Source organism: Acanthopagrus latus, chromosome 12 (genome assembly GCF_904848185.1).
Source record: "Acanthopagrus latus isolate v.2019 chromosome 12, fAcaLat1.1, whole genome shotgun sequence".
Classification (NCBI taxonomy): domain Eukaryota; kingdom Metazoa; phylum Chordata; class Actinopteri; order Spariformes; family Sparidae; genus Acanthopagrus; species Acanthopagrus latus.
In genome coordinates this window covers 26,352,309-26,370,128 of record NC_051050.1, presented here as the reverse complement: position 1 = coordinate 26,370,128, position 17,820 = coordinate 26,352,309, and the positions used below count along the sequence as shown (strand labels likewise).

The following is a 17,820-nucleotide window of genomic DNA, read 5'->3' as shown; positions in this document are numbered from 1 at the left end:
GCAGTGATGCTTCTGCTCTGTTCACTGTCCGAGGCATCACCTGGGCGCCCGAGACTAGTGGGCTTGGTCAGATGGCTGTGATTGGCTTGATGGCTGTTAATCAATCTAACTTGACCAGTGGGTTTTCATGTATACTCACCGTACTGAGGTGCGTTCCATTTCAGTACGCTGGTACACCGCCAAGGCAGGCAAACTTTTTAATACCATAGGAATAAGTGAGGGGATGAAATCATCTCATTGTTCATCGGTATGATACTAAGCGTGCACATCAGGGGGGATTTAGAAGTGGGCATAAGCAATTCTGGCTGAAAAATAAGTGGGTATATGCTGTATACCCGCGTATACCCTGGACTACACCAGTGGTGTTCGTTATCGACAAACTGTGACTAGCACGGAAGTCCAGCAACAGAACACCACTCTGGTTCAGATCAGGGAGGCCGTTCCTCCCAGTCACACCCCTCCAGGTAACACTGTCGCTGCTCAGGTGAGCATTAAAGTCCTCCAGTAGAATGACGGAGCACTTTTCAGTACCCCTCCCAGGGACTCAAAGAAGGCTGGGTACTCTGCACTGATGTTCAGCCCATAAGCCGAGACAACAGTAAGAGACCTATCCTCGACCCGAAGGCTGCTGACCTGGGGGTCTATAAGCAAGCCCACACCAGCTTGCTGCCTCTCACCACGGGCAATTCCAGAGTAGAAGAGAGTCCAGCCTCTCTCAAGGAGTTGGGTTACACGCACAGAGCCCAGACTGTGCGTAGAGGAGAGCCCGACAATCTCTAGCCGGTACCGCTCAACCTCCCACACTAGCTCAGGCTTTTTCCCCCCCAGTGAGGTGACATTCCATGTCCCCATGGCTAGAGTCACCGTCCGGGGATTGGGTCATCGGGGCCCATAACTGCCATCCAAATCACACCGCACCCGCCCCTGCTGAACCCTCCTGCAGGTGGTGAGCCTACTGGAGGACGTGCTCATGTCGCTCATAAGTGCTGCACCCGGCCGGGTCCTTTTTTTTTGTCTGGAAATGCACATTCTAGTTGAGATATTGGTGTTTTAAACTAAATATTTGGTTTATCTTTTTAATATTCTGTACATCTCTTTGAACGACGTGTGTTTGCCTTTAGAGTGGTTGTAATCCCCTCTCAGAATCAGAGTTTCGTAACAACATTAGGACTACTGTGGCTCCCTCTTGGCTGGACTCCCAGCCTCTGCGACTAAACCGTCGCAGTGTATCCAGAACGCTGCAGCACGTCTCATTTACAATCTACACAAATTCCCAAATTCTTCCATGTGACCCGCTTCCTCCGTGACCACCACGGAGTCACTCTCTGTCTTAAGCAGAAGAATCAAGACTCATCTGATCAGACTTCACCTCGACCCCACAGGGCATGACTCCATCGATGATAATGTCATGGTTTCTCTCTTGTGACAAATCTACCTACTGTAAGTCACTTTGGACAAAAGGGTCTGCTAAATGCACTAAATTTAAATGTAAATCTTAATTTGCTGTGGCTTCAATGAACAGACATTGACATGCTAAAGATGTTTAAGGAGGGAAGTTTGAAATCTAACCCTTAAATTTAACGTCTGTGTGATCTTCTCCCACAGCAAAACTGACGCCTCAGTGAAATACGAGGACATCATCTCTAAGAGTCTTCCTGTCCGTTCAGGATCTCCTGCTGTCTACCAGCTGAGACCAAAGAAAGAGGAGATTGGATCTCTAAGAAGAATGACTCTTGGTGAAAAAGATCTGAACCAGACAAACAGAACCATCTTACTTGTTGGAGAAACAGGAGCAGGAAAATCTACTCTGGTCAACACTCTGGTCAACTACACCATGGGAGTAGAGTGGGAGGATGATGTCTGGTTTCAGATTGTCAAGGAGAAGGAGAAAAGAAACCAATCAGAGGAGGAGAAAAGAAACCAACCAAAGAGTCAGACAACAGATGTGATCGTGTACCAGATCTTTGGATTTGAAGGTAAAACTCTGCCCTACTCTCTGACCATCATCGACACTCCTGGATACGGAGATACCAGAGGGATTGAACATGATGCTAAAGTCAGTGAGAGATTATTAGACTGGTTCCGCTCAGAAGATGGAGTTCATGAGATTAATGCAGTGGGTCTGGTGCTGAAAGCAACTGAGAATCGACTGGATGATCGACTGATGTACATCTTTGATTCAGTGGTGTCTCTGTTTGGAAAAAACATGGAGCAGAACATCGTCGCCCTCATCACACACTCAAGTGGTCTGACACCTGAAAACGCTCTGAAAGCTCTCGAGGATGCAAACATTAAATGTGCCAAAGATGAAAAGAATCAGCCGGTTCACTTCCTGTTTGATAACTGCCAGAGCGAACAGAAAACACAAGGAAATCAGGACCGTTTGAAAAGCTCATGGGACTTAACATCAGTTGAAATGGGTCAGTTCACTGATTTCCTTAAAGGAAACGCCCCTCAGAAGCTGATGAAAACTGCTGAAGTGTTGAAAACACGAATGAGACTGAAAGCCTGCATCCAAAACCTGCAGGAGAGGATCGAGCTGACGGAGCTGAAACAGAGAGAAATCCAACAGACCCAGGAAGCTCTGAAGAAACATGAAGAGGAGATGAAGAACAATGAGAACTTCACGTTAGAAATCGATGAGGTCTACAAAGTTCAAGAGGATATCAGTGAGAGGAGGTGGTGGGCGTTGGGGTTTAATTATGGAGGAGCTGTCTGCTGTACAGTCTGTGAGGAGAACTGTCACCATCCCTGCACACTGGCCTGGTATCCAGGACACTGTGAGGTCATTAAAGATGGCCGCTGCACTTCATGTAGTGGGAAGTGTCCTGTGTCAGATCATGTGAAGGAAAAGAAAATCTATGTGACCGAGACAAGAAAAGTTAAAAAGACCCTGCAAGATGTGAAAGAGAAGTATGAAAAGGAGAAATCAGAGTGTGACAAGAAAACAAGCCTGTTGGAAAAACTACAGAAGGAAATGAAAGAACTTGAGAAAGATAAAGATCAGATGTTGGATGAATCCTTCCAACAGGTTGTCAATCTGGAGCAGATCGCTCTGAATGTTATTTCACTGTCCACTCTGGTCCACTTGGACTACCTGATTGATAAGATGGAGGAGAAAGGAGACACAAAGAAGATCCAGAAACTGGAGGAGATGAAGAGACGAGCAGAAAAAGATGGAAGACTTGCTGCAGTGTTGCGATACAGGTTTGGTAAAATCACAGCCGCAGTTGGTAAAGTGATGAAGTGAGTAACAACATGACTGTAAGCAGAAAGCGGTGAAGAAAACAAGTCGTACACTGCTGACAACAAGTTTAAACATCACATATATTTTGTCAGACTGTTTCTGTAACGTGGCTGTAACTCACTACATGAGAGAATTAACATGTAATCACTTGTTTAATGTGTAGTTGGAGACAGCGCCCTCTGTGGTCTGTCACCTGTTTGATCATTTACATTGATCCAGTAATCAATAGTTACTCCACTGTCAGATGAGCAGCAGTGTGAGCTGAGTCATCATGTTCTGGTGCTGAGAACAGTTCTGGACTGAAGACGCCTCCTGCTGGTTAATGTTGGGTACAACAGCTGCTCCTGTCACAAACTGAACTCAGTCACATCCTGTTGAATGAAAACATGTTTATTTCTCTGTTTTTTGTGTGTGCCAGTTTAATGTTTTTAAGCATTTACTAATGTTTTATTCAGTCGATATAAGGCTGTGATTTATTATATGTTACTCTGATGTTGACGGGCCTCAGTAAACGCATCACTGACGTATACATATATAATACACACATACAGCAGTCAAACATGATGTTGTTTTCTCATGTTAATCACTTTGTACACAGGAAATATTCTGCTATGTTGGACATTAATCTAACTTTGAGTCATGTGATCTACTGTACTTTGATTTGATTGGTTCTCTGGTTCCTTCATGTGTCTTCATGCTTGTAGAATATCTCAGATGACTCAGTCCACGTGGAAACATGTTGATCCATATTTTTAGTGATTGTAATATATTGTGTTATTCCACATGAAGTCATGTCCTGACTGATGCAGCGTTCAGTGAATCATTAATAAAATCTGTGCTTGATGAACTCAGTTTGTTCAGAGTGTCTTCACTGGATCATCAGCAGCTTTTTCACTCTGTTGAATCTTCTGCTGAACTTTCTTCAACAATCGTGTGTTTGTCTTTGTTACTGAAACACTTTGAGTGTGACACAGATTCACACAGCACCGTTATAACTGAGGCTTCATTAAAGATGCTTTCTGCAGTGACCACTAGAGGGAGCCAACACTGCATTACTGAAGGGATTCTGCTGTGTGGACTGACGAGACTCTACTCAACTAAACTAGTCCACTTTTTACTGACAGCACACAAACCTGGCAACACAGCAGAGACCTCACAGGTTCACCTCATGAGGAGTTGCCATGACAACATTTGACCTTTTAAACATGGTGGATCACACAAAGAGGGAAAGTCATAAATACATCATATATTATTATTACATTAGTTCTGATGCTTTTATAATAATGTTAGTAAACAGAAACACAACATAATAAATTGCTGAACTATAAAAAACAACAGTCACGTATCAGTATCAATATTTATCAAATCTTCCCTGATATGATAAATATTGATGATATCTTATGTAAAAACAGTTTGACAGAAAATGAAAAACTATATTTCCAGTGTTAACAGTGAAGATTTATACTCAATAAATGAAGTTTTATTTCAAACAGCTCTGTCTGATTCTGCTCATCTTTGATTGATGATCAGATTTAACTTCATGTTTATGAGCAAATGTAACGTTCACACAACATATATGAAACATTATGAAGCCCTCATTATGAGGAGCACCGCCTCCATTAGGTGATTAATCAACTGATTAATCAGGAGGAAAATTAATCCCACAAATGAATCAGTCTGATATCTAAAAGTTCATTTCATGAGGAGTAATTATGACATTTGAATCTATTTATCTATCTATGACTGATAATCATTATTATTATTGAGAGCCATATTTAACCCAAAACTCCCTTTTAAAGTTGCATGAAGCATTAAAGCAGTTTGGATCTTGTGTCCTGCTGCATTTGTTGGAGTTGAAGGTTTGCTGATCAGCCGACTCACTGACTGCTCCGTTTCAGTTTCCAGGTTGTCTGCCGACGAGTCTTCCATCCCTCTCGCTGACTCCAGCCATTTTCTTCCAAGAACCTTTAGTAGCCCAAGGTGGGCGGGACCCGAACACGTTACCTGCTGATGTCACTGCCACAGGCAGCTACCCTGTGGGAAACACCTGTGTGGTCTGGTCCCTCCTGCCGACTGTCTTTCCCTGGTCAGCTGCCTGTTCACAGTAATTAGTGGTTCACCAAAATTAAAAAATAAAAACCATAATAAAACTAAACCTGCTTCCAACTAAAGACATTTTATTCAGAACTTGTGTAAAACATATTTTCACACAGTGTGTTTACACTATGTGTGTGTGCTCCTTGTATTAAGGTGTAGATCTACTCTGCTTACTTCCACAAAGAAATGTGGGACTCTTTTCTAAACTGCTACTTTGAACTAACAGTGAACTTTTTGGTAAAAACTACAAAGTATTTAACTTATAACTGTTTATATAAACGCAGGACAGGAGGAGCGATAATAAGTGGGACACATGAGAGCGATTAACTCCACTTTTTAATCATCATGTTAATAAATTTGGCAAATCAGCATGAAGATAGAAACAAACATATTTTGACATCTTCTCAAGGGGAAATTGTTCACATTCAGCATCAGCTCATCATTTCTCCTGTGTATATTGATCCTCTGAGGATTCTTCAAGTAGCTCATTTAAAGTTAAAGTTCTGCAACTATGCATGAAACACTAGAACTGAACCACCTCCAACATATTTTGCAAATACAAGGCTACTCTCCTGTACGTCATCAAATGTCTCTTCAGACTGATCAGACAAACTTTCCCCAGACAACATTATGGTTTCTCACCTGTGTGAGTTCTCATGTGAGTTGTTAAGGCACTGGTTTGCTTAAAAGTCTTCCCACATGTTTTGCAAGAATACGGCCTCTCATCTGTATGAGTTCTCATGTGAACTGTTAAGTTTTTACGATGTCTGAAAGCTTTCCCACATGTTTTGCAAGTAAACAGCTTCTCACCTGTGTGGACTCTCATGTGAGCTGTTAAGTTACTGTTTAGAGTGAAAGTCTTCCCACATGTTTGGCAAGAATACGGCTTCTCACCTGTGTGGATTCTTAGGTGTGAATTCAATTGGGACTTAAACTTAAAAGTCTTTCCACATGTGTCACAGCTGAAAGGCTTTTCACCTGGGTGAGTGTTATGTTGAATGTCTGATGAGGTAGAGTTTTTATTTTTTCTGTGATGTCTTTTCTTTTCCTTCGGCTCTCCATCTCCAGCTGATCCCGAGTCTCCATGTTTTCCTCCTTTCTGGTCTCGGCTCTCAGCTCCATGAGAGTTGTTAGAGAGGAGCTGGTGGTCACTTGTTGGTTCTGCTTCACTGTGGTCACTTTCCTCATAAGCTGGAGTCAACATGACGGTTTCCGTCTCCACCTTCAGTACAAGCTGCTCTCCCTCCCGACTGGTGCAGAGTTCCTCCTGTTCCTCTTTAATCTCTGGAGGCTCTGGGTCCTCTTGGTCCAGACTGGAGTTCCTCTCCTGGTTACAGAGCTGCTGGTCAGCCAGAACCTCCTCCTCCTTACAGACATGTTGCTGTGGGAGCTCTGGAGGGACACACAACAAAAGACAGACTATATTTAATCAACCAATCAACCTTTATTTATCCTCCAGAGATCATTGAGAGGCAACCCTCATTCAGGTCCCTGTATCATCTGATCATTCAATTATTCCATTTAATCTAGCAAACGGAAAAAAAAAACAAGTCAATATTTTGTTTTCCTGTTCTTCTGTATGCACCAACACTGGTGTTTATTTTCCTATTTTCAACCCAAAACAAAAGATTTAATAAACAAGGAAACCAAAATGAAATAATGAATCTAATTTACATTTTCCGTTATTGTTTCCGACGGTACATTTCTGCTGTGTGGCCACACTTTGTGCATGCTAATTGTATAGTCTGGTATCTCTGGTTGCTAATTACATTTTCAATAAAGCATTGGTGGAAAAAGAATCTCTGGTCGCTCAATATGCCGTGGTTCACGTTTGCTTGGTCAAATCAGTCGCACCTTTTTTTTCCAGTGTGCAAATCTATTAACATTTACAGTAATCATACTGAACCCTCTGAATGTGGGTCAGACTGCAGTCTCACATCAGAACTTCTATAGTCAATATTCCCTGTAATAAACTGAAGGTATCACGACGTGAGAAAAAACAAAACAAAACAAAACAAAAAAAAGTTTCCATAAGGAATCCAAGATTCATATACTGCTGAACTTGGTACTTCCTAGGCTATTTGCATGAACAATATGAAGTACTTTTATTGTGTGTTTTTCAAGTAATCGTGTCAAAATCCTTAACAGACGACAAGATTACGTATTTTTGCCCAAATGTGATGTAGAAATGTACTTGTAACAGAGTATTATCAGGCTGTGCTATTGCTCCCTTTTTGTTAAGTAAAAGATCAGAGTATTTCCTCCAACACTGTGGAAATATGAAACTTGGATTCATGAGTAGGTCTTTTTCTAGTCATAATAACACCCAATGCATATAAGAACATAGATACAACTTGAGAAGTGAGCTGACCATCAGCCAGCAGACGTTGACTGTGGTTGACTTGGAGCAGAAGGGAACAGTTGCTGACATTAACATCTAGAAGATGGAGCACAAAAAGACGGAGAAGTACCAGGAGCTGAAGGACCAACTGGAACAGATGTTGAAGGTGAAGACCAAAAAGGTCCCAGTGGTGAAAGGAGCATTGGGAGCTGTGCCCCCAAACTGGGAGAGAAGCTCCAGCAGGTTCCAGGTGCAACATCAGTGTTTGTGCAGAACCCTCGAATTCAAGCTTTGGTGATGACCAAAGCTTGAGAAAAATGCCAAAAAAGACATACACCAACCCCCCACATGGGGCTGAGAGGGAGGTTTGATAATGATCATACATTCATAATACACCAATAAAAACATAAATAATTTTGTAAATCTATCACTCTGAAATCATTAGCTTTTATTTATAATGATTTCACAACATGATAAAAGTGCAATGTAAATTTTTAATGACTTGCTCATGAAAGTTTGAGATTTGCACAGTGTTGGAGGAAATACTCCGATCTTTTACTTTACAAAAAGGGAGCAAAACCACAGCCTGATAATACTCTGTTACAAGTACATTTCTACATCACATTTGGGCAAAAATACTTATTCTTGTTCTCTGTTAAGGATTTTGACACATGATTACTCAAAAAGTACACAGTAAAAGTATACTTCATATTGTTCATGCAAGTAGTCTAGGAAGTACTAAGTTCAGCAGTATATGAATCTTGGGCTACTTATGGAAACAATGTTTTTTTTTCTCACGTTGTCCTTTACTTTGAAATCTGGAAAGATACCTATGTGATACCTTCAGTTTATTACCGGGAATAATGACTGTAGAAATCTTGTCTGTTTCATGGTTCTGATTGTGAGACTGCAGTCTGACCCAGTAAGAGCAGTTTCAATATGATTACCATAAATATTAATAGATTCGCACACTGAAAAAAAAAGGTGCGGCTGATTGGACCAAGCAAACGTGAACCATGGCTGGCTTGACTGCAGTATACTGAGCGAACAGAGATTTTTTTCCCCCCGAATGCTTTATTGAAAACATAATTAGCGATCAGAGGTACCAGACTACCTCTCCGGGAACCATCACCTTATCGCAGTGGAGAGGTTTGCATGTCCCAATGAACCTGGGGGCTAGGTTGTCAGGAGCCATGTGCTCCCGGTAGGGTCTCCCTAGGCAAATTGGTCTCAGTATGGTTCAAAATACCCCATGAAAAATAGAGGTGTTAGGTGAGAGACCCTGCCCGGAGGAAGCCCGGGGCCCACGTCCGGAGCCACGCCTGGACAGAGGGCCCGAGAGTGAGCACCTGGTGGCCGGGTCTGCCACGGTGCCCGGCTGGGCACAGCCTGAAAGAGCAATGTGGCACTTCTCCCTCACCCATCCTGTGGACCAACCATCCGCAGGAGAAACCGCTGGGGTCGGGTGCGCTGCCACATGGGTGTCCGTGGTGGTAACAGGCCTTGGCGACCCAGACCTGGGCGGCAGAGGCTGACTCTGGGAACGTGGAATGTCACCTCTCTTGAGGGGACGAAGCCGGAGCTGGTGCGGGAGGTTGAGCATTACTGGTTGGAACTGGTGGGGCTTGCCTCCATGCGCAGCATTGGCTCTGGATCCAAGCTCCTAGATAGGGGCTGGACACTATTCTTCTCCAGAGTTGCCAAAGGTGTGAGAAGCCAGGCGGGTGTCAGGATACTCACAAGTCCCAGGCTGAGTGCCGCCGTGTTGGAGTTTACCCCGGTGGACGAGAGGGTCGCCTCCCTACTCCTAAGGGCTGGGGGGAAAACTCTGACTGTTGTCTGTGCATATGCACCGAACAGCAGTTCAGAGTATGCGGCCTTCTTGGAGGTCCTGGCTTGGGCCCTGCAAGGGGCTCCAGTGGGAGACTTCAACACGCTGGGAGACTTCAACGTGCACGTCAGCAATGACGGAGATACCCGGAGGGATGTGATTGGGAAGAATGGCCTCCCCGATCTGAACCTGAGTGGTTTTCTATTATTAGACTTCTGTGCTAGTAACGGTCTGTTTATAATGAACACCATGTTCAAACACAAGGATGCTCATAAGTGTACGTGGTACCAGAGCACCCCAGGTTGAAGGTCAATGATCAATTTTGTGACTGTATCATCTGATCTCCGGCCGTGTGTTTTGGATACTCAGGTGAAGAGAGGGGCTGAGCTGTCAACTGATCACCACCTGGTGGTGAGCTGGGTTCGGTGGCAGGGGAAATCCCTGGACAGACCTGGTAAGTCCAAATGAGTAGTGTGGGTAAGCTGGAAACGTCTGAGGGAGGCCCCTGTCCAAGAATCCTTCAACTCCCACCTCCGAAGGAGCTTGTCTAGCATCCCTGTGGAGGCTGGGGATGTCAAACCTGAATGGACAATGTTCAAAGCTTCCGTTGTTGAAGCTGCAGCTGTGTCCTGTGGCCATAGGATCTTAGGTGCCTCAAGGGGCGGCAACCCTTGGAAACCGTGATGTACACTGATGGTCAGGGAAGCCGTCCGACTGAAGAAGGGGTCCTTTAGGGACATGTTGTCCCAGGGGGACTCCTGAGGCATTCTTGGGGTACCGACGGGCCTGAAGGGCAGCAGGCGCAGCTGTGGCAGAGGCAAAGCAGCGGGTGTGGGAGGAGGTCGGCAAGGCCATGGAGAAAGACTTTTGGGCGGCACCAAAGCGCTTCTGGAAGACTGTCCGCAACCTCAGGAGGGGGAAACGGGGAACCATCCAAGCTGTTTACAGCAAGGATGGGACCTTGTTGACTTCAAGTGAGTTGGTCATAGGGCGGTGGAAGGAGTACTTTGGTCACCTTCTGAATCCCACTCAGCAACCCACTGAAATGGAGACAGAGCTGGAGGATGATGAGGTATCTTCACCGATTTCCCTGGGTGAAGTCACTGTGGTAGTCAAACAACTCCATAGTGGCGGTTGGGGTCGGTGCCAAAGGAGTTTCAAACAGGTGTGGTGGGGGAACAAAGGGTGTGTGCCAATTAAAAAGGTATCTCACTACTCAGCCTGCCTGGGAAAGTCTACTCCAAGGTGCTGGAAAGGAGGGTCCGGCCGATTGTTGAACCAGAGATTGAAGAGGAACAATGTGGATTCTGTCACACTGTGGTCCCCCGGGATGTTCTGTGGGAGGAGCTGCGGGAGTATGGGGTGAGGGGGTCCCTTCTCAGGACCATCCAATCCCTATATTCTCAAAGCGAGAGCTGCGTGCGTATACTCGGAAGTAAGTCGGACTTGTTCCAAGTGGGTGTTGGCCTCCGCCAGGGCTGTGCCTTTTCCCGAGTCGAGTCGAGAGCTCTTGAGCCTGGTGGGGTAGCTCAGGGCGTCTGCCCTTTTCTACCCATTGTTGTGGGTGGAGCTTGGTGAGCGGCAAGAGGTGGGAGGGGCTGGACTCTGGAGGAAGGAGGACGTAAGTGAACCAAGGCAGGAGAAAGAGAGACAGAAAGAGAGAGAGAGAGAGAGAGAGAGAGAGAGAGAGAGAGAGAGAGAGAGAGAGAGAGAGAGAGAGAGAGAGAGAGAGAGAGAGAGAGAGAGAGAGAGAGAAACAGAAAAAAAAAAAAAAAAAAAAAAAAAGTGCTCATGTGTACTTAGTGCAGACTCGTGTTTATGTGTTTTGTGTGTGTGTGTTGTGTTTCATAAGTGATCATTCATATTCATATATTCATGTGTGTGTATTAGATGGTTTGTGTTGTATGTTTTGTGTTAAGTTACTTGGCCATGGAAGAGGGGGATCAGGGGATCAGGGGATCAGGGGATCAGGGGATGGGGAGGGGGGCTTCAGCTGGAGGATAAATGACAGGGGGGTGTTGACAGTTTGTTTGGCTTCTTGGATGGTTTTCTGAAGGGCAGGGTTGGTTATTGCTGTGCTTAGGTATCTTAGGGCTAATGCTTGGTGTCTCTGTCTGATGGTCTGGATGCCGGTTATTCTGTGGATGTAGTGGTTGCTGATATAATTTGGGAGACGGTGAGCCAGTTTTAGTGCTTTGTTTTGTATGACTTGGAGGCGTTGTATCTGGTTGTCAGTGAGGGTGATCCAGGCGGGAACGGAGTATTCAAACAGGGGGCGGATGTAGGCTAGATAAACTTTGATTATTGTTGAGGGTGATGCACCATGCTTTCCGCAGAGGGCTTTGAGATGGTTCAATCTGATGTTTCCTTTTTGTTCCAGTTTTGTGATGAATTTGGTCCAGGTCATGTTGCTTTGAAAGATGACTCCGAGGAAAGTTGCTTCATTGCTGATGCTGATTTGTTGGTTGAATAATGAGAGGTTGGTGTTGTTGAGCTGTAGGTGTTGATTCTTGGTGAAGATGACACATTGGGTTTTGACGGGGTTAAGTTTGATGCGCCACATGCTTGACCAGGTTTCTATTTCTGTTATGCAATGCTGAAGTTTATTGGCTGCTAGTTGTGGAGATTTTGAGCTGGACCAGTAGCAGAGATCATCGGCAAACTGAGAAACTTTGGCTATGGTGGCTGGCGGGTAGTAGATGTCTGAGGTGTAGATGAGAAATAGAAGTGGACTGAGAACTGCGCCTTGTGGTACTCCTGCTTGGGGGGTGAATGATGTTGAGATGGCTGAGTTGACTTTGACCTTGATGTGGCGGTTGTTGAGGAAGCTGGAGATGATGGATTGGGTGGCTTTGGGTAGTTTGAGGTTGGTGTCCATTAATCTGTACATGAGACCATTATGCCATACTTTGTCGAACGCTTTTTCGATGTCAAAGAATATTGCTAGGGTAATTTGTTTTTTATTGAAGTTTCTGTAGATGTCTTCAGATAAACGGAGAATGTTGTCTGTTGTTGCTCTACCTTTTCTAAAACCTGCTTGATGGATACCGATGAGACCTATTGATTCGATGTGATTGCTGAGGCGGGAGGTGATGATTCTTTCCAAGAGTTTTCCAATGTGGCTGAGGAGGCTAATAGGGCGATAGCTGGTGACATCGTGGGGGTCTTTTCCAGGTTTGTGGATCATGATGACTAGTGCAGTCTTCCAAAGTGAAGGGAAGTGGCCGGTGGTGAGGCAAGTGGTGTAGAGCTGTCCAAGGTGCTGGAGATAGGTGACTGGTGCTTGTTTGATCAGTATGGTGTGAATGGTGTCTTCTCCTGGTGCTTTATTTTTCAACTTTTTTAAGTGGAGTTGTATTTCTTCGGTGGTGACAGGCTTTGTGAGGAGGTGGTGCTCTGTGGGGGGGTTGATTCTATTTGTCTGTGATGATTTGTGTTTTGTGATTTCCTTGTCCACCAGGTCTTTCCATGTGTTGTCAAAGTGAGTGTCGTTGGGGCATGAGTGGATATTTTCAAGGTGGTTACGGAAGAGTGTGGCCTTTTCTTTATTGTCTGTGATGATTGTGCCAAAGGATTTAAGTGAGGGGGTGGTGCTGGTTTGTGGATCTCCATTTATGCTCTTGATTTTCTGCCAGAAGGTTTGGGGGTTTGTGTCATGGTCCAGTTTCTTGTAAAAAGTTTTCCAGGTGTTTTGTTTGTGGAGGCTGAGTTGTAGTTTGATAGTGGTTTGGAGTCTGTTTATTTCTCTTTTGGTTTGAGGTGATCGGGACCGGATGTAATTTCTTCGTAGTTTTCTCTTCTGTTTGATGAGTTGGAGGATATGGTGGGGTAATGACTGTGTTGGGATTTTGTTGGTGTTTTTGGGTATTGTTTCCTCTCTGGCTTGGGTGAGTATTTGACTTAACAGGACTGCTTGGTGGTCCAGATCGTCGGGGGTGGTGTTGGAGATGATGGGTGTTTGTTTTAGATTTTCTTCGATGTGCGTTCTGTAAATTTCCCAGTCTGCTTTTCTGTAGTTGTATTTATTGTTTGGGGTGGCTTGTAGGTGGAAGGAAAAAGTGGTGAGGACAGGTAGGTGGTCACTCCTGAGATGGTTTGTGGTGGAGAACTGGAGAAGTTTTGAGGCCAGGTCGGGTGTGCAAAGAATCAGGTCCAGGATGTCCGAGTTGCCTGTTGCTGGTGAGATGTAGGTGGGTTCATTGGTGTTGATTACTAATAAGTTGGTGTTGTTTAAAATCTGTTTGAGTGTAGTTCCATTTGTGTTTGTTATATTGCAGTGGAAGTCGGTGTGTTTTGCATTGAAGTCTCCCATGATGAGGGTGTGGTCAGAGGTATTGATGGCTTGAAACAGTTCTGCTGAAGGTCTTATTCCAGGGGGACAGTAGATGCTGATGATTGTCATAAAATGGTGCAGATGATTTTTTATTTTTATTGCGACATATTCATTTCCATTGAGTTGTTGTGATGAGAGACCGTAATCCATTTCACTGTATTCGATGTTTTTCTTGATTAAAATTGCTACTCCTCCTCCTCGTCTAAACTGTCTTTCTTTCCTAATGATATTATACCCAGGGATGTTGATGCGTGATATTTTTGTTAGGAATGTTTCATTTATTGATGCTACAGAGATGTTCTTTTCATTTAGCAGTTGGATTAATTCCTCTTTATTACCTCTTATCCCTCTGATATTTATATGAAGAAAGGTACTGACGGTCATTATGAAAAGAAAAAGAAGAATGTAACAGAGGACGGGACGGCAGGTGTGTTATGTATGGTTTGGGTGAGGATTTTCATGAGATGTAGTTTGTGTGTTTTCTGATGCTTTCGATGACTTCTTCGATTCTGGTGTCATCCATGGCCAGCTTCCTAAGGTCGTCGCGGAGGTGGGTAAGTTGGGTTTTTTTTATTGGGTGGCAAGCTGGTGGGGTTGGTGGTTGGGGGTTTTTCAGGGGGTGGTGGCTTTCGGGAGGATGGAGTCGTGTATGACAGGTAGACGGGGCAATTCTTGGAGGCAGCAGAGTGTTCACCAGCACAGTTGACGCACTTGGCTTCACGTTTGTCTTTACTGCAGGTTTTGTGGTGGTGGTTTTCGCCGCATCTCAGGCATACAACAGGGTTTTTGCAATTTGTGGATATGTGATTAAACTGTTGGCATTTGTAGCACTGGCGGATGGTAGGTGGAGGCCGGGCCTTCTCCACTCTGTACTGGAACAGATCCATGTAGAAGCCCTCATGGAGGAGGCTGGCCGCTTGATCAGGGTTTGTCAGGTGAATTTTGAGAAATGTGGTTGGTTGCTGGGTGGTTCTGCTGATGATTCTGTGTATTCGGTTGATGAGGATGCCTTGGTGTTCCAGTTGTTCTTTGACTCGTGTTTCACTGATGTTGATGTCGATGCCTTTAATGACCAGGAGTTTCACAGAGGAGTCAGATGGAAGTGTGGAACCTTGTTTTCGTGCCAGTCTACAAGTGAAGTGTGCACCGTTGAATGCACCCTCCGGCCATGGCGTGAGAAGGTTGTTCAGGGAGGGGATGTCCTTAGGGAAGATGAGGAGGTTACCATTTCTCATATGAACCAATTTATGGAGTTGGATTTGTGGTTTGTGTTTTTGAATTTCTTGGACAATGGATTGATTGGTTGTGAAGGAACTATCTGGGGTTCTGTAATTTTCCATGACCACTGGTGTGACATGTTGATTTTCTGTTGATTCCCTTCTTGCTCTTTTTCTTGAGAGGACATTAATCGTTGAGTACTTATGCCTGTTTGTGCTGACGATGTCAGAGTAGGTAGCAGAAAACTGTGGGAGGGGGGTATGTGGGTCCTGTCCTTCCAGTAGGATCTGCTCCATGGTTGTTAAAGTAGATTTCATCTGCGTGATGGTGCTGCTGAGGGAGGTGGACTGAGTGTATTTGCCAAGTTCGGAATATAGATGGTTGATTTGGGCAAAAATGTTTTTGATGATGAGATGGTCTATATTCTCTGTGGTGGGGGGGATTGGTGGCTCGGTAGGGGTGGGGGGATCAGGGCAGGCTGTTGCAGTGGGTCTAGATGATTTGCTGATAGCTGGGGTAGAGTCTGGGGTGATGGGATCCATAGTGTGAATTTCTTGGAGGGTGTGTGAGATGAAGTTGCGCAGTGTTGCATCTTCTGGGTTCTTCCTGGTCTTCAAATTGGGGTCAGATTTCCTTCGTGTGTTGTCATGTGCTCCAAAAGCTGAAGTCCATATTCCTTTCCTCTCCAGTGTGGTTAGGGGTTTGGAACTGGCCATTGTTCTGTGTGTGTGTGTGTGTGTGTGTGTGAGCGTGTGTGTGTGTGTGTGTGTGTGTGTGTGTGTGTGTGTGTGTGTGTTTGTTTGAGGTTTTTTTTTTTTGTTTTGTTTTTTTTGGGGTGTGTTTTACCTTTTGTGCTTTTTAAAAAAGACCCACGATGGAAAGAAGTGAAATGTGAATTTCAAATGCTTTGTGACACCAGTGAGATTTTAAAAGAGATAGAAAGTGCCTTGGTAATCACCAGCGCCTCTACCTTGATTTGATATTGGTCCGTGGATGAGGGCAGTCAGGCTCTGCTGGCGATAGCTCATAGAGCAATGTAGCACTGTGTCTGTCATCGAAGGTGCGAGGCTCCGTGCGAGGCTCCGTCCATTCATCTATTGAGTTAGTTTCGAGGTCGAGTCGAGTCGAGAGCTCTTGAATGTACCTTTTCCCCAATCCTGTTTGTGATATACATGGACAGGATTTCCAGGCGCAGTCGTGGTGTGGAGGAGTTACAGGTCGATGACCTGAAGATTGCATCACTGCTTTTTGCAAATGATATGGTCTTGATGGCATGATCTGCTGGAGATCTACAATTCTCACTGGATCAGTTTGCAGCTGAGTGTGAAGTGGCAGGGATGAGGATCAGCACCTCTAAATCCGAGGGCATGGTTCTCAGTAGGAAACTGGTGGATTGCCTACTCTGTGTGGGGAATGAGTCCTTGCCCCAGGTGAAGGAGTTCAAGTACCTCAGGGTTTTGTTCATGAGTGAGGGGATGATGGGGCGTGAGATTGACTGGAGAGTCAGAGAAGTGGGTGCGGTGTTGCATGTGCTTCACCGCAAGGTTGTGATGAAAAGGGAGCCGCGCTAGAAGGCAAAGCTCTCGACCTACCAGTCAGTCTTTGTGGGTGGGTCATGACCAAAAGAATGAGATGGCGGGTACAAGCAGCCAAAATGGGTTTTCTCTGCAAGGTGGCTGGGGTCTCCTTTAGAGATAGGCCCTTCTCTGGCCTGGGAGTGCCTGGGGATTCCCCAGTCAGTTAGCCGATGTGGCCAGGCAGGGGGAAGTCTGGGGCTCGCTACTGAAGCTGCTGCCCCTGCGACCCGATTTTGGATAAGCAGTTGACAATGGATGGATGGATGGAGGCACCAGACTATACAATGAGCATGCGCAAAGCCACACAGCAGAAATGTACCGCCGGAAACAATAACGGAAAATGTAAATTAGATTCATTATTTCGTTTTGGTTTCCTTGTTTATGATATCTTTTGTTTTGGGTTGAAAATAGGAAAATAAACACTAGTGTTGGTGCGTACAGAAAAACAGGAAAACGAAAAATTGACTCGTTTTTTCGTTTGTCATTTGCCAGATTAAATGGAATAATTGAATGATTAAATGTCAAATCAAATCAAAGGCCGAATAACAACAAGTAGAAATACTAAGAAAGTTTCAATAGCTTCCAGGTCATGTGACCCCCTGACTCCAAACCAGTGCATATTAGTGAATATTAGTGTTATTAAAATAAGAAACTTTTACTCACCTATCCTGTGTAACTTTTCTTGGCGTTTCCAGCAGATATCCAGCATGACGCGCTGCCGATCGATCTCTTCCTCGTACTGGACGATAGTTGTTTTAAAAACTCTGAATATTTCTTCAGCAGCAGCAGTTAGTCGCTCGTTGACAAACTCTCTCAAACTCTCAACTGAACTCATTCTTCTTTAATTACTCGTTCAATAATGAGCTGCGCTGTGACTCAGTACCGTCTTCACTTCATTCATTACACACAGCCAGCTAATGCTGCTAGCTGCTACTGTTTACTTCCGCTGGGTGTCACGCTCTAAAGCTCCGACAGCGGAACTGCTGAGGCTTTTTTAGTTCCGCTTCAGACTGAAGACATTTAATTCAGCACTTGTTTAAAACATATCTTACGGAGGTTTTTTTTTCTTTTTCCCACCAATGTTTTATTGAAAACATTAGCGACCAGAGGTACCACACTATACATTGAGAATGCACAAAGCGTGGCCACACAGCAGAAATGTACCATAGGAAACAA

At 44.7% G+C, this 17,820-nt stretch overlaps 2 protein-coding genes across 2 annotated transcripts; one reads left to right on the top strand and one right to left on the bottom strand.

The window, feature by feature from the left end:
• Window positions 1–509: 509 nt before the first annotated feature.
• LOC119030265 lies at window positions 510–5,503 on the top strand. The gene is made up of 4 exons (XM_037117698.1): window positions 510–558; window positions 859–946; window positions 1,606–3,082; window positions 5,498–5,503. Exons 1-4 carry the CDS (start codon window positions 510–512, stop codon window positions 5,501–5,503), a joined length of 1,620 nt encoding a protein of 539 aa, XP_036973593.1.
• Window positions 5,504–5,662: 159 nt separating this feature from the next.
• LOC119029710 (zinc finger protein 37A-like) lies at window positions 5,663–17,619 on the bottom strand. Its single transcript, XM_037116775.1, has 2 exons — window positions 17,308–17,619; window positions 5,663–6,736 (listed from the first exon to the last, which is right to left on the bottom strand). Exons 1-2 carry the CDS (start codon window positions 17,477–17,479, stop codon window positions 5,973–5,975), a joined length of 936 nt encoding a protein of 311 aa, XP_036972670.1. The 5' UTR covers window positions 17,480–17,619; the 3' UTR covers window positions 5,663–5,972.
• Window positions 17,620–17,820: the final 201 nt, after the last annotated feature.

Bases quoted from the DNA above. Each gene is read 5' to 3' on its own strand.
- LOC119030265 (XM_037117698.1), top strand. From the start codon at position 510: ATGACGGAGCACTTTTCAGTACCCCTCCCAGGGACTCAAAGAAGGCTG. The intron at 559-858 runs GTACTCTGCACT...CCCCATGGCTAG, and splicing joins AGGGACTCAAAGAAGGCTGG to AGTCACCGTCCGGGGATTGG. The intron at 947-1,605 runs GTGAGCCTACTG...CTTCTCCCACAG, and splicing joins GCTGAACCCTCCTGCAGGTG to CAAAACTGACGCCTCAGTGA.
- LOC119029710 (XM_037116775.1), bottom strand. From the start codon at position 17,479: ATGAGTTCAGTTGAGAGTTTGAGAGAGTTTGTCAACGAGCGACTAACT. The intron at 6,737-17,307 runs GTGAGTAAAAGT...GTGTCCCTCCAG, and splicing joins AGAAAAGTTACACAGGATAG to AGCTCCCACAGCAACATGTC.